The sequence below is a fragment of the Lithobates pipiens genome, unplaced genomic scaffold (genome assembly GCF_037356315.1).
Source record: "Lithobates pipiens isolate NorthernLeopardFrog02 unplaced genomic scaffold, aLitPip1_a1.2 Scaffold_19, whole genome shotgun sequence".
Classification (NCBI taxonomy): Eukaryota; Metazoa; Chordata; class Amphibia; order Anura; family Ranidae; genus Lithobates; species Lithobates pipiens.
The window spans coordinates 423,287,742-423,303,606 of record NW_027507764.1 but is presented as its reverse complement, the minus strand read 5'-3'; the positions used below and the strand labels follow the sequence as shown (position 1 = coordinate 423,303,606).

Genomic DNA, 15,865 nt, shown 5'->3' with positions numbered 1-15,865 from the left:
TGAGGCCTTTGATCTTCGGCTAGCCACTTTAGTTGGTGCACTTAAACTCCTGAATAGCAGAGTCAAACAACACAACTGGCCCACATTATCAAGTAAAGAATTCAGGATCTTCCTGCGCAAGGTGAAAGAACAACGGTGTCTGTATACAGTGTCCCTGTATCTGAATGGCTTTGTGTGTCCTGTGGCGCTACAGTTGTCAGCAAGGTGACTAAGAGCAATGGTGTCTGTGTACAGTGTTCAAAAAACCAGATGGGAAAAGTAAAAAACTCTGTCTGTGTTTCATGCCAATGGGCAATTGCCCCCTCACCAAATCCTGTGACCAGGCCCAAACAAATGTCCTGGAAATGGGCAGACTCTTCTGGTGACCTGACTGGTCACCTCACACTGGAATGCTTCCCCGCCTTCGAGGCAGGTGCGCCTGTATGTGCACCTGGGATCCCCCTCTCTCAGGCTGGGTGTCTCCAACCAGCTGTGGGGCTTGTAAACGAACTATGGATTGACCCGGGAGGCAACTCTCCCCTGAGTCCAGTCTTTTCTCCTGCCTCGTAACTGAATTCCCTCAGGCAAACAAGATGGAGTCATTGTTTCCCTTTCTCCAGAGCATGCTGGCTCTTGTAGTTCCATACAGTTCAATCTGAATGTGAAACTTAAGTCCTATGACTACAGTTCCCTGTATGCTTTGCTCCCTGGTGGTAATCACACTGCTGACAGGATGTGATGACAGGGAAATGGGCTTATTGCAAAAATGTTGCAGAGTGTCTTCTGATACTCTAGGTAAGATAGCCAGCTCCCTGCTACATAAGTAAATACAATAAAATGACCTACTAACATATTTATATATACTGCATATACAGTTGTGTTCAAAAGTTTGCATACCCTGTCAGAAACCATAACATTTTGGCATTCTTATTGAAAATATGACCATGTGGCTCCTTTTTAACTCATAATAACATAATTCAGCTAAATGGCCCTGGTCAAATGTTTACATACCCTGCAATATTTGGCCTTTGTACAGACACACACAGGTTAATATTGCACTTACCTGTTTTGTGCAATGGTTTTTCATAGAGAAGCCCTAATCTTTCTCTTTTGGTGTTCCCCACCAGCCCTTCTGCCCCCCCCCCTCCGCCGAGTGCCCCCATAGCAAGCCTCTTGCTATAGGGCCACTCATGTGGGCTCTAACCTGAGACGTGCTGTGTGTGTCCTTAGACACAGCGTGGCTCAGTCCTGCCTCCTGCTCTCTCCTCACAGGCTGTAATTGACAACAGCAGGATCCAATAACCTGCCTCTGTGTCCAGTGAGGAGAGAGAAAACTGCTGCTCCCTGCTGCAGAGATTATATCAAGGTTAAAAACATTTTACCTTTATAGCCACTTTAAGCTCCATTACCTTGAACCCTCCCTACAGTATTATGGTATAAGATAAGCATTGGCATGGTGGGCATATGTTCCTCTGGAAGAAGCATTGCTATCGTAACAAGAGTGAGCCCTAATAAAAAAAATAAACTATATCCACTGAAGTGGAAAAAGCATTTTTTTTTTTTAACCACTTCAGCCTCGGACCAATAAATACCTTAAGGACCAGAGGTCTTTTTGCAATTTCGCACTGCGCTGCTTTAACTGGTAATTGCGCGGTCATGCAATATTGCACCCAAACGAAATTTGCGTCCTTTTCTTCCCACAAATAGAGCTTTCTTTTGATGGTATTTGATTGCCTCTGCGATTTTTTTTTTTTGCGATATAAATGGAAAAAGAGCGAAAATTTTGAAAAAAAAAGATATTTTCTTCTTTTTGTTATAAGAAAAATCGAATAAACTAAATTTTAGTCATACATTGAGGGCAAAATTTATTCAGCCACATGTCTTTAGTAAAAAAAATGTCAATAAGCGAATATTTTTTGGTTTGCGCAAAAGTTATAGCGTCTACAAACTAGAGTACATTTTCTGGAATTTACACAGCTTTTAATTTATGACTGCCGATCTCATTTCTTGAGGTGCTAAAATGGCAGGGCAGTACAAATCCCCCCCAAATGACCCCATTTTGGAAAGTAGACACCCCAAGGAAATTGCTGATGGGTATGTTGAGCCCATTGAATATTTATTTTTTTTGTCCTAAGGGATTGAATAACGACAAAAAAAAAAAAAAAAAAATTTTTTTACAAAAAGTTGTCACTAAATGATATATTGCTCACACATGCCATGGTTATATGTGGAATTGCACCCCAAAATACATTCTGCTGCTTCTCCCGAGTACGGGGATACCACATGTGTGGGACTTTTTGGGAGTCTAGTCGCGCACGGCACCCCGAAAACCAATCACCACCTTCAGGATTTCTAAGGGTGCAAATTTTTGATTTAACTCCTCACTACCTATCACAGTTTCGAAGGCCATAAAATGCCAAAATAGCACAAAACCCCCCCAAATGACCCCATTTTGGAAAGTAGACACCCCAAGCTATTTACTGAGAGGCATGTTGAGTCCATGGAATATTTTATATTTTGCCAAAAGTTGCGGGAATATTACAAACTTTTTTTTTTTGCACAAAGTTGTCACTAAATGATATATTGCTCACACATGCTATGGGCAGAAGTCAAATTACACCCCAAAATAAATTCTGCTGCTTCTCCCGAGTACGGGGATACCACATGTGGGGGACTTTTTGGGAGCCTAGCCACGTACGGGACCCCGAAAACCAAGCACTGCCTTCCGGATTTGAATATAAAATGCTATAAAAAACAAACTAACCAGAGTCACCCGTAACACTTATATGGTGATCAGTGGTGAAAGGGTTAACTAGGGGCAATCAGGTGGTTCAAATTTTTATTAGGTAGTATATGGGGGTCCCTGGCGCTATATAAAAACCTGACGGGGAACCTAAATAACTAACTGGCTAACCAGCGTCACCAGTGACACTTATACTGTGATCGCTGGTGAAAGGGGGTGAAAGGGTTAACTAGCAGCAATCAGGGGGTTAAAACCATTATTGGGTAGTATATCGGGGTACCTAGCGCTATAAAAACCTGGCGGTGAACCTAAAAAAATAACTAGCTACCTAGCGACACTAGCGACACTGATGCAGCGTTCAGAAAAATGATCGCTTAGTGACACTGGCAAAAGGGGGTGAAAGGGTTAACTAGCGGAAATCAGGGGGTTAAAACCATTATTGGGTAGTATATCGGGGTACCTAGCGCTATAAAAACCTGGCGGTGAACCTAAAAAAATAACTAGCTACCTAGCGACTGTAGCGACACTAATGCAGCGATCAGAAAAACGATCGCTTAGTGACACTGGCAAAAGGGGGTGAAAGGGTTAACTAGCGGCAATCAGGGGGTTAAAAACATTATTGGGTAGTATATCGGGGTACCTAGCGATATAAAAACCTGGCGGTGAACCTAAAAAAATAACTAGCTACCTAGCGACACATGCAGCGATCAGAAAAATGATCGCTTAGTGACACTGGCAAAAGGGGGTGAAAGGGTTAACTAGCGGCAATCAGGGGGTTAAAAACATTATTGGGTAGTATATCGGGGTACCTAGCGCTATAAAAACCTGGCGGTGAACCTAAAAAAATAACTAGCTACCTAGCGACTGTAGCGACACTAATGCAGCGATCAGAAAAACGATCGCTTAGTGACACTGGCAAAAGGGGGTGAAAGGGTTAACTAGCGGCAATCAGGGGGTTAAAAACATTATTGGGTAGTATATCGGGGTACCTAGCGATATAAAAACCTGGCGGTGAGCCTAAAAAAATAACTAGCTACCTAGCGACACTAGCGACACATGCAGCGATCAGAAAAATGATCGCTTAGTGACACTGGCAAAAGGGGGTGAAAGGGTTAACTCTAGGGGCAATCAGGGGGTTAAATCTTTATTGGGGGGTGATAGGGGGCTACCCTGGACCTAACACTAACTGTCCTGACAGTTTTTACTGTCACAACTGACACTGAATGCATTGATCAGTAAAGAAATGATCAATGCAATCAGTGACACTGTGACTGGGGGGGGAGGGGGGGCGGGGGGGGATCGGGGGGCGATCGGGGGGGGATCGGGGGGGGTTTGTGTGCCTGTGTGTACCTACATGTCAGTGTAGTGTTGGTGCACACTTACTTTTACTGTTCTCCTCGTAGTCCGGTCAAAAAGACCGCCCCGAGGAGAATGACATCACTTCCTCCTTCCTGTGTAAACAATACACAGGGGAGGAAGCTTCTCATTGGCCAGGAGCGATCCAGAGGGGGTGGCCGAAAACCAACGGCCATCCCCTCATCACGGAGCGCTCCTGGACCGAATCGGACCGCCGTATCCAGCGGGAGGGGGTCCGATCGGACCCCCCACCCGCTGGAAGGCAATCACGTAGATGTACGTGATTATGCCTGCCTGTGCCATTGTGCTGACGTACAATGGCAATACGGCGGTCCTGAAGTGGTTAAAGTGGAGCTACATTGTATCTGAGCACCACAAACCAAAAGCACTAATCAAGTCATTTGTATTATTCAAAGCAAACTCCCCCAGCCATTCATGTTTTTCAATCCTTTTTTTTTTTTTTTTTGCTGAGAAATTACATGCAAAAACGCCCCATAGCATTTCTGGCAGTAGCAATCTTGAGTAATGGCAGATTCATGTAGCATTTACTTCCTGGAATCCATCTGCCCTTAGCTCAGACATGCAGGCAGAAGGGTGTGCTTAGTTGAGAAATCCCCTCCTCCCCTCCTGAAGACTCCTGGGATGCATGACATAATTTGTCTAGGCATGGAAACCAGGAAGCAATTAAAGAAAGGTAAAAAAAAAAAAAAAAGTTTAAAACGTAAATATGATATACTAGCAGCATAAGGATTAAAAAAAGTCAATGCTCGTTAAGAGAGTGAAGTTCCTCTTTAAAGTGTATTGTCAATGACATTCTAATGATCACAGTGCAGCACGTAATACAATATTATATTAATTGAAACAAGAAAATAGCAATGTTTTTTTTTGCACAGTCTGGTTGGATTATTCCTCCTGCAATATGCATTTAATATTTAGACATTTATCTGCAATCATTTCTTCCCCTCTGCTCAGCACTTTTCACTTCTCCAGGCCTTCTTTTTTACTGTACCATTTATCTGGACTTCTCTTCTGTAGCTTTTACCTTTAGAATATCTTGTCTAAAATGTCTGATAGAGTATCCAAGTTACAGCTGAGTGGCAAATAGATATGCATTGAAAGATTGTGACTGCCTAATATAGAAAATAATGAACGCGGAAGACTCAGATGTGTAGGTATGAGAAGCAACATGCCACAAGTCAGGATTGTTCATTAGAAGTGCTTTAGAAATTGATATGTTGTAAGTGTTAGTTTGTATGTTGTACATTAAGTGTTTCTATCTTTTTTTTTTTTGTAGTATTTGTTCAAGCCAACAAGTTGCAGCAGCATATTTTCTCAGCCCATGGACAAGAGGACAAGATCTATGACTGCTCACAATGTCCACAGAAATTCTTTTTTCAGACCGAGCTGCAGGTAATCTCTTAATCTAAGTTGTTCACACCATTCTCGGATGTGTACTTCAATCAGTTCTTATAAGACTGTTCAAATGCAACAAAAGATAAACATGTCCTATACTAACAACATGCTCTTTTGCCATGCTTGGAGGCATCAATAGCTCCATTATTGAATATATTGCCAGTACGCCACAGATCTTCAGTCCAAACGTTTTTTAATTAAGCATGATCACATCACATCACAAACAAGAGTGCAACGTTTTGGAGTCACGCAGGACCCCTTCATCAGGCATATGCCCTCTCTTTTTTTTTTTTTTTTTTTAACTTAATAATTTTTTTTATTCATTTATATAATAATTTAACACCAAGAACATAGCAATAACAGAAATTACAGTATAAAAAAATAGCAATTGTGAAAATACTTTCTTCACAACATAAATGTTACAATATTCTAAATTATATCAGTTAACAATACTATTTCCTCAGCAACCCAAACCCTCCCACCCTCTTCCTAACTTCATATGCCCTCTCTTGCTTGTGATGTGATCATGCTTTATTAAAAAATGCATGAACTGAAGATCCATGGTATGCTGGAAAATCTACAGTATTCACTGTGGCTTTCATGATCCAGTCTCCAGCTGGTGGGTGCTACTATCCTAGAATTCTTCCCAGGAATGTGTGGGATGGGAATATGGACTATTACTCATAGCTCCAACTATGCCGCCAACATTGTGTTTTGCGTTGTTTAGTGGCCTTCAGCTATCTGCATTGTCCCCAACATGCCAAAATCATGCTGGTGTCCCATGTTCATGGCCTTCAGCTATCTCCATGGATAGCCAACAAAACTGTTTCTGTATGAAATGGTTGACAGCAATGGCTACAGTTTCTCTATGAAAAGATTGACAGCAATGGCTGCTGTGTCAGAGTAACAGGTTATCGGTAAATTAAAACAAATGGCAAGAAGTAGAGACTGGTAAACGAAAGGGCCATTTAGTCTTCTTTACCTATCAAAAACAGAAAGCCTTTCCGTACGCTACTTATTTGTTCATGCTTTGGAAAGCATGTGCTATAGTTTTATACTGTGCTTTTATGAGGTAACGTGAGGTTATCCGTGGCTTAGACTGCTGCGGACAAAGCTATATGATGAGTGGAAGTGATAGCTTTATAGCCATTCACAGTGTTTTGTGGAGAATTTGATCAGCCAATGTGTCGCAATCTGTAATAAACAGCTATTTTTTCCTTTTTATGTTTTTCCTGCAGGGCATGAACAATAATAAAGCTACTACAGTAGTTCAGTGTAGTGTTTATTTCCTTCAGTACCTTTCTCCTATTTTATTAGTCTGTATAAGTTAGTAGAATTTTAGGACAATGGATCTTTTCACATAAGGCCTCATGTGAAAACTGAAAAGAAAAGATCTTTGTTGTTGCCCATATCTCCCAAGTAGGCACCGACTGTAATTTTTTTGTCCGGTCACAAGGTGAAAGGAATAATCTGAAAGGTTGCTATGGGCTACATGCATTTTTTTTTTTAGTCCTTATCCTGAGCCTGTTAAGGCTTATTTAATTAGGCAGCGAGCAATGCATAAAATGCAGTAATTAACCATTCAGATTTTCTTTGTAACTGATTTTGATTGGATCTTTTTATTATTTCAGTGGTTTTCAAACTATTTTGGGGGGAAGAAAACTGTGTATGTATATATACAGAATGTGTGTGTGTGTATGTATGTGTGTGTATATATATATATATATATTACCAAAATTATTGGGACGCCTGCCTTTACACGTACATGAACTTTAATTGCATCCCAGTCTTAGTCCGTAGGGTTCAATATTGAGTTAGCCCACCCTTTGCAGCTATAACAGCTTCAACTCTTCTGGGAAGGTTGTCCACAAGGTTTAGGAGTGTGTCTATGGAACTGTTTGGGAATGTTTGACCATTGTGAGGTCAAGCATTGATGAAGATGAAAATGCCTGTCTTACAGTCTCCTCCACTCTAATTCATCCCAAAGTTTATTGAATTGAGGTCAGGATGCTGTGATAGATCTGAAAGAACACCTTTGGGATAAAGTAGAGCACAGACTGCGAGCCAGGCCTTCTTGTCCACATCAGTGCCTAACCTCACGAATGCGCTGCTTGAAGAATGGTCAAATATTCCCAAAGATACACTCCTAAACCTTCTGGACAGCCTTCCCAGAAGAGTTGAAGCTGTTATTGCTGCAAAGCATAGGCCAACTCAATATTGAACCCTACAAACTAAAACTGGGATGCCATTAAAGTTTGTGTGGGTGTAAAGGCCAGCGTCCCAATACTTTTGGTAATAGTGTGTTTGTGTGTATGTGTATATATATATATATATATATATATATATATATATCTATCTATATATATATATATATATGTGTGTGTGTGTATACATTAATATTATTATTATTATGCAGGATTTATATAGCGCCAAAAGTTGCTAGGGATGAGCCGAACTCCCCTGGTTAGGTTCGCAGCAGAACATGCGTACAGGCAAAAAATTCCTTTGGACGCGCGAACACCATCAAAGTCTATGGGACATGAATGTGAGTGCTAATTTTAAGGGTTAATATGCAAGTTATTTTCATAAAAAAAATTTGGGGACCTGTGTCCTGCCCCAGGGGACATGTATCAATGCAAATTTTTTTTTTAAAAATGACAGTTTTTTCGTGAGCAGTAATTTTAATAATGCTTAAAGTGAAACAATAAAAGTGAAATATTCCTTTAAATTTCGTACCTGGGGGATGTCTATAGTATGCCTGTAAAGTGGCACCTTTTTCTCGTGTTTAGAACTGTCCCTGCACAAAATGACATTTCTAAAGGATGAATTGTCGGGTCTCGCCAATACTGATAAAAGTCATAAAAAAAAAAAACGGCATGGAAAAAATACATACCATTCCCTTTGGGTCTGGTATGAATATTAAGGGGAACCCTGAACTAACATTTAAAAAAAAAATGCGTTGGGGTACCCCCAAATTCCATACCTGGCCCCTCAGGTCTGGTATGGATTTTAAGGGGAACCCTGTGCCAAAATGTAAAAAAAATGGTGTGGGGGTCCCCCCAAAAATCCATACCAGACCCTTATCCGTGCATGCAACCTGGCAGGCCACAGGAAAAGAGGGGGGGGGGACGAGAGAGCACCCTCCTCCTGAACCATACTTGGCCACATGCCCTCAACATGGGGAGGGTGCTTTGGGGTAGCCCCCCAAAGCACCTTGTCCCCATGTTGATGGGGACAATGGCCTCATCCCCACAACCCTTGCCCCAGTGGCTGTGGGGGTCTGTGGGCGGGGGGTTTAACGGAATCTGGAAGCCCCTTTTAGCAAGGGGACCCCCAGATCCTGCCCCCGCTGTTTGAAATGGTAACGGGTATAGTGTACCCCTACTATTTTACAAAAAAAGTGTCAATGTTAAAAAAAAAAAGCCACAACTTGGATCAAATCCTTTATTAAAAAAGAAAAGAATAAAAATGCCCCACAAAGTCCATTCATCTTCTCTCACTCAGCTGATGGAATGGAAAAAAATAAATAAAAAAGATCTGCCTCCATGGGAGGCACATGCCTTATGACGCTTCAGCGAGGTGACAGTTTTTTTTTTATAACTGAGGGCAGGGTGAAACGGTGACATACCCGGGAGACCCCGTCCCCTCTGATGCACGGGGACTTCTCAATGGCTTCCCCGTGGCGTTAGAGGGGGTGGGGCCATCCGTTTACATACCCGGGTGACCCCGACCCCTCTAACGCATGAGGGCTTCCCTGCGAGTAGTTTTAAATTAATTTTTTTCCTTTTCGAAATGTAATTTTGTGCAGGGACTGTTCTAAACACGGGAAAAATGCGCTACTTTACAGGCATACTATAGACACCCCCCAGGTACGAAATCTAAAAGAATATTTCACTTTTATTGTTTCACTTTAAGCATTATTAAAGTGGGGTACCCCCTAAAAAAAAAAATTAAAAGTCAGCAGCTACAAATACTGCAGCTGCTGGCTTTTAATAATCGGACACTTACCTGCCCCAGGGTCCAGCGATGCGGGGGAACGAAGCCCCCCCTCGCTCCCCGCCCCGCTCCGCAGGGCGCCGTGATACGCCGTACAGTCACCTGGGACACATGACAGGTCCCAGGTGAATGTGCGGCGCGAGGGGAAGTGATGTCACCAGCCCGGGCAATGAAGAAGGCAGACTACGAGGGACCCCCTAGCAACCGGTATTTAGAGGTGAGTAAAAAAATTTTTTTTTGCCAATTATTTTTTTTTGATTTTTTTAAAGAATTTTAAGTAGTTTTATTTTTTTGGTGGCAACACCACTTTAAAATCACTGCTCCCGAAAAAACTTTTTTTTTTTTGCATTGATACATGTCCCCTGGGGCAGGACCCAGGTCTCCAAACACTTTTTATGACAATGCCAAGCATATAAGCCTTTAAAATTATCACTTTTTATTTCTTCCATAGACTTTTAAAGGGTGCTTTCAAATTTTCCCCTGAACACCCCAAATTGTTCGCTATTTAGCGAACAGGTGAAAACCCGATGTTCGAGTTGAACTTACGTTCGACTCGAACATTGGGCTCATCCTTACAGTTTGCGCAGCGCTTTACTACATGAGGACAGACAGTACAGTTACAATTCAATTCAATACAGGAGGGCCCTGATCGTTAGAGCTTACAATCTAGGAGTGTGTGTGTGGCTGTGCCCTCTTCCTGGGTTCCCAAGCTACACTAAGAGCAACGGGGGTTATAGGCTTCTGCTGCTGTCGGTCAAATCCTGTGAGGAGGGAGTGAGGGGCATGGCTGAGCTGCACAGTGTGTCTGTGGACGCACACAGCCCAGTTGGGAGTGCGCCCACATGGGTGCCCCATTGTGCACAGTTTGCTATAGGGGCACTCACAGGAGGACGACAGTGCTCACTGGGGACTACCAAAGAAGAAACAAAGGACCAGGTCTATGCTATAATCAGTTTTTTGGGGTTTTTTTTCATTTCTTTTGTTTATTTCAGTTACAAAAAAAGTTGCCATTAGAAACAACTTTAACAAAAAATAGAAATTATGCTTTTCATAAAGTATGACAAAAAGAAATCCTTTTGTTTTAGTTTTGGATAGAGTAGAGAGGGATTAGAACACCTGTCCATCTTTTATTGTGATCTATGCCCCTGTTGGGGAGAATCACCCTCTCTATTTGTCCAGTTTACTGTTATCACTAATGGTGAAAGAAAACCCCAAAATGTAGGTTGCCAGAATAGAAATGGAGGGGGAAATCTTCCATTGGGGACACTACTTCTGGTGACCCTCTTAACAACCAGGGATTTCCTCACACTTTCTGTTTTGGCTATGGGACAGGAAGTAAAGGGAAATCTCCCCAATTTATTGATTCGTTTTTAGCCATGATGAATGGGAGTAAAAAGCCCCTGAAACACATTGGCTGTTACAATATAAAAATCTTTTAAATATTCTGTATAAACTGGTATGGTGCTCCCATCCTTTCAAAACTTCAACCTAATTGATCAGTAGCAGATCTCTTCTGGCAGGAGCTTTATGTCCCCTTATTAGAAATAGCCAAAGTCCCAAACCATATGTAGGAGCACTGTGTCCCCTTTATGGAAACTAGCAAGGCCTCAACCATATGTAGGAACTCTGTCCCTTCAGCAGAAAATACCAGCCCACCTGGCTGTCTTGATAAATGCCCCAGAGCAAGGGATTTAGGTAAGCATACTAAATATTGCATCTGGCATCCTTCTCCCTTATTGGCCCTGGGGTGATCAAGTAGGGTTACTCGGTCCCTTGAATCCTGTTGCTTGGATAAACTTATGTTCATGCCTCGCCCTGGACAGATCTTTGCTAGCTCAGCAGGGTGTCTCCTGGATGAGATGGTAGGTTACTGGAGATCCCTCTATAGCTTCTTTTCCTCTCTCTCATCAGCTCCAGCCTGGAGGCAGGGCCCCCCGGGGTCCCCTTACAGGCCTCACAACTCCAGCCTCAACACTCCATCTTCCACTCGACAACCCCCTACTGGCCAGGCTCTTCAATATTTATGGGCCCTTTCTTACCACCTTGCCAGGCCTCTTGCCTAGGGATTAGTCAAAACTGCCATCTATATTCAAACCCTGCATCCTTGCCTCCTCCCACTAGTTTCTAGAAGTTTCCATGGACCTCCAGGACCAGGGGGGGGTGATAGAGGCCTGGTCTGCAGGGCTTTCCACCCTGGCCTTAAGCTGACCCCACAGCAATTACCCAGACTCTCATAATTACCGTGAGTCAGCATACATTTACTAAAATGTACACTAAAGGGTGCTACACAGGTAAGATAAGTATTTATGAAACTTTTTTTCCATTGAAACTTAGAACGTTTTTCAGTATTCAACAGAGTGGAGATGAAGTAGAACACCTATTGGGTTGCTGTCTGTGCCTCCTGTTAGGGTGATCCACTGTAATTGTCCTGTTTACCATTATAGTTTAAAGTGAAAGTAAAATAAAATCCCACTTTCGAGAATATACCCACTAAGCTCCGATAGATGTCCGAAATGTGGTGTGGAGGTGGGGACATTTATGCATGTAGTGTGGGAATGTCCGGTTATTCGGACCTTCTGGAGGGAGGTGGTGGGGGTTCTGAATTCGGTGGGGGGCCTCTCGGTGGGGATGGACCCTGTGGTCCTGCTGTTGGGGGTGTGTGATAGAGTGGTGGTGGGCACGCATAGGCAACTGTTTGTATTTTATGCGGCATTTTATGCCAGGAAGACTATTCTTCTTAACTGGAAGAAGGCGGACCCCCCTGGGATTTCTCAATGGAAAGGGTTGATTGACTCCGCTCTTTCACTATATAAGTTGACTTACATGAGTCGGAAGTGCCCGTCTAAATTTGACAAGATTTGGGGACCTTGGGTGGGAGTGTAGTCGGGTCAACCGTGGGATGGATGGTTGTAGGATCTGGGACGTTCTCTTGTATCTAATTGACTATTACCGAGTCCTATGAGTGGAATGCGGAATTGATGTGGTTTGTCTATTCTATGAGCTGTATCTGGAGGCTTGGCCTCTGGACTCTTCCCCCCTCTTCCCCCCCCCCCCACTTCTTCCTCCCCTTCACTTTTCCTTTCACCATCTTTCCTCCCATTTACCTACTGACCCTTATCAGCTGATTTGTAAAGTTTGATTAACCGACTGGATACTGAACACTGTGTTATGTTGTGTTGTACGATGCACGGTTGTATTGTACTAATGTTTGTATAATTCATTTAATGGTGATAAATAAAAACTTACCTGTTAAAAAAAAAAAAAAAATAATAAAATCCCAAATTTTGGGTTGTCCCTGAAAAAGTAATAGAAAATCTTCCAATGGGGACGCTAGTTCTGGTAACCTTGGAGGCCCAAAGGGATTCCCTTAAAGTGATTGTAAAGGCCGAAGGTCTTTTAGCCTAAAGTATTCTATGCATTAGGATAAAAAGCCTTCTGTGTGCAGCAGCCCCTCTGAAACCCATCTGTCTTGGCTGCCCGGGCCTCCCCTCCTCATTGGCTGAGACAGCAGCCATTGGCACCCACTGCTGTCAAAGTCAGTCATCTAATGAGCAGAGAAAGGATGCAGGGCCAGGCCACAGCTCCATGTCTGCAGCTCAGCTCGGGTGCCCCCCATAGTAAGCTGCTTGCTGTGAGGGAACTCAATGGGAGGGAGGGGCCAGGAGCACCGAAGAGGGACCCAAAAAGAGTAGGATCTGGGCTGCTCTGTGCAAAACCACTGCACAGTGCAGGTGAGTATAACATGTTATTTTTAAATAAAAAACCTGAGATGTTAGTATTACTTTAATTTGCAGGGATTTCCTGTTTTGGCATCAGAACAGAAAGTGAAGATAAATCTCCCTAATGGGGTACAGAAAATGGGGGAAAAAAATCTTTACTTTTGGGTTCTGAAATAGCTAACAATGTGAAAAGGAGACTAGAGCTACATATGCTGGCTTGGATAGAAGACATGGCATAATTCACATGTATTATTAAAAACCTGCAGTTTGTAGACTGCTTATTGCACTATTTTAAGTTGCCCTGTTGTGTACTATGAATAAATATATGATAAAAGTATATGGTAACTGGGATAAAACCGATATATTGTAAAGCAAACTGACACTAAGAGCAGAAAATCCAGTGATCCCAAATTTACTTAAAATGTTGAGACTCAGGATTCAGATTTAGAGCCTATACAAACTGTTTTCACTCCACCCGCTCCAGTTTTTATAGAGATTTCAATTTAGATCACATTATGGAGCCTTGTATACAGATTAGTGCAGTTTCTAAGCACAGAGCCAACTGTGCTAGCTTTCTCTAGACAAGAGACACAAATCTTACGTATGTAAAGCAGGTGTACAAGTCACAGCTTATTCTACCAGATTCAGTCAAGCCTAGCATATTGCGTTTTTAGCCTCTTTAAGGGGACTATTCGTTTTTTTTTTATTCATTTAGCCACAGGGGAACCGCCTAATCTGAATACAATACTTAGAAATGCAGTTAGAAATAATTGAATTAATTTTAGAGCCCATTCACACTACTGAGTTGCAGTATTGCACGTTCCACAGCAAGGCACACTATATGCATGTGTGCAATTAGGTGATATTCTTTTTGAATGGCACCCCAGTGCACATTGCTGATGAATATGCATTGCAGTGCAATGTACGGCTACATACTAACTTGCGGTTGGCTGCTAAAAATGACGCATGTACCTTTTTTAGTCTGCTGTGCTGCATTGGCAGCCCATTCAAAAGAATAGGCTGCCCTAATGCAACGGTCAGTGTCCATGTTGCAAAAGTTCTCTGACGTCTTCTCTATTTTTTTATCTAACGGAGTCCAAAATTTTTTTTTGTAGAATAGGGGAAGGCTTTTTATTGCGGTCAGTGTCCATGTTGCAAAAGTTCTCTCACGTCTTCTCTAGTTTTTTATCTAACGGAGTCCAAAATTGCATTAGAAACCTGATGTGGGTTCTAACACTTTCCCATTCCGTCCCGCCAAATTTATTTTTGTTTTGGATATTGTGAGGCACATACTGGCAGCATTGTGGATGCCGTGTATCATGTCTCTTAGTGTTTATGGCTAATATGGAGAAAACAAACTTCATCAAACTCGGATCCTTAGGTTCTACCTAATATGCATTCTTGGTCCTGGAGCAGTCGGGGACAGATGAGATATGAAATTATTTTGTGGCTTGTACAAGCAGATTTTTATTTTTTTATGCTATGTGCTTGCTGTTGAACTTTTTAATTACTGCCTTCTAAATTCAAATGCAGGGCAGACCTGCACTTGTTTGTTTTACTACCAGGTTTACTACCAGTTGAGCCTGTCTAATACAGTATATATTATAAGGTCTACTTCTTGGCCATATTGAGCCAAATTCTGGTTATTTTGGTTAAATAGCATAGCTGTGTGCAGTATAGTAGTATGTCAAAATAAATCACAAGTACTGATCAAAAACTATCTTTCTGAAAGACCAAGTAACCACAGCCCACTTACCCAGTTTTGAATTTTAAAATGGAACTCTTTTTTGCTTTCTGTAAAGTGGGGATTTAAAATGTAAAAAAATGACAACTCCTCCTATCAGTTTATACCTAGTATAAGTAAAGTTTGCACAGTCAGGGCAGTTTGCAGAAGAATGCACTACAAAAAGTTCCGCGGCACACTTAACAGCTATACAGAAAACAGTCCAAACTGCTTTAAGCTTAGTTTGCTTTTTAAACCAGGTTTTTGCAAATGGCACGTAAAGCCACATTGTTGTGCCAAGGCACCTCTGTAAAGTTTACTCCCTAGCTCCCGTCTAATGGAGCGCCTTGTGACAATGAGGTCTGATAAACCCCAAACTTGGGAAGATGGGGAGCTATACTGAACTGCCACCCTTGTTTTCCAAGATTCATAAATCAGTGACACAGTCATCAGATTAAATGGTCAACTCCAGGCACCAAATCAGTTGTGATAAATTGCAAGACAACATTGTGGTCACAGCATCTCTGATGGGACACAGGCCCAGGTCATTAAACCCATTAGCAGGATATCTCTTAAAGTGGAACTTTTTTTTAAAAATGGCAAACCCTTTCTTTCTTACCTGCCTGTCTTCTATACGTGCAGCTCAGAGCCCTGGGACACCACATCGCTGGAGTGGTGTATAGTGCCTCCCTAAGCAAGCCTGCTAATAGGCATCTATACTTGCGGGCATTCTATACTTCCATTTGCGTGAATACTTCACCCTCAGACCCCTTTTCTCGTCCCTTCCTGTATCATCCTTCAGCCAGAAAATTAGCATGCTCAGAAGGGGGGCACTGGCAGCCTGCATATTTCTAGCATTAGTCTTCCTTTACCTCTCTCTAAGAGAAACAAGACCCAGAAAATGTAAAAATACCATGGTCCATATATCTCTGCATT

The 15,865-nt window shown here is 42.3% G+C and overlaps 1 protein-coding gene across 6 annotated transcripts in view; it reads left to right on the top strand.

The window, feature by feature from the left end:
* Nucleotides 1–15,865, top strand: part of ZNF521 (zinc finger protein 521) — a 420,518-nt gene that overhangs the window by 364,912 nt on the left and 39,741 nt on the right. For all 6 annotated transcript variants that reach the window (XM_077492591.1, XM_077492590.1, XM_077492589.1 and 3 more), the window contains one exon: nt 5,373–5,488. In XM_077492591.1, coding sequence (XP_077348717.1) covers nt 5,373–5,488 — 116 coding nt within the window. The remainder of the gene's footprint in view (nt 1–5,372; nt 5,489–15,865) is intronic.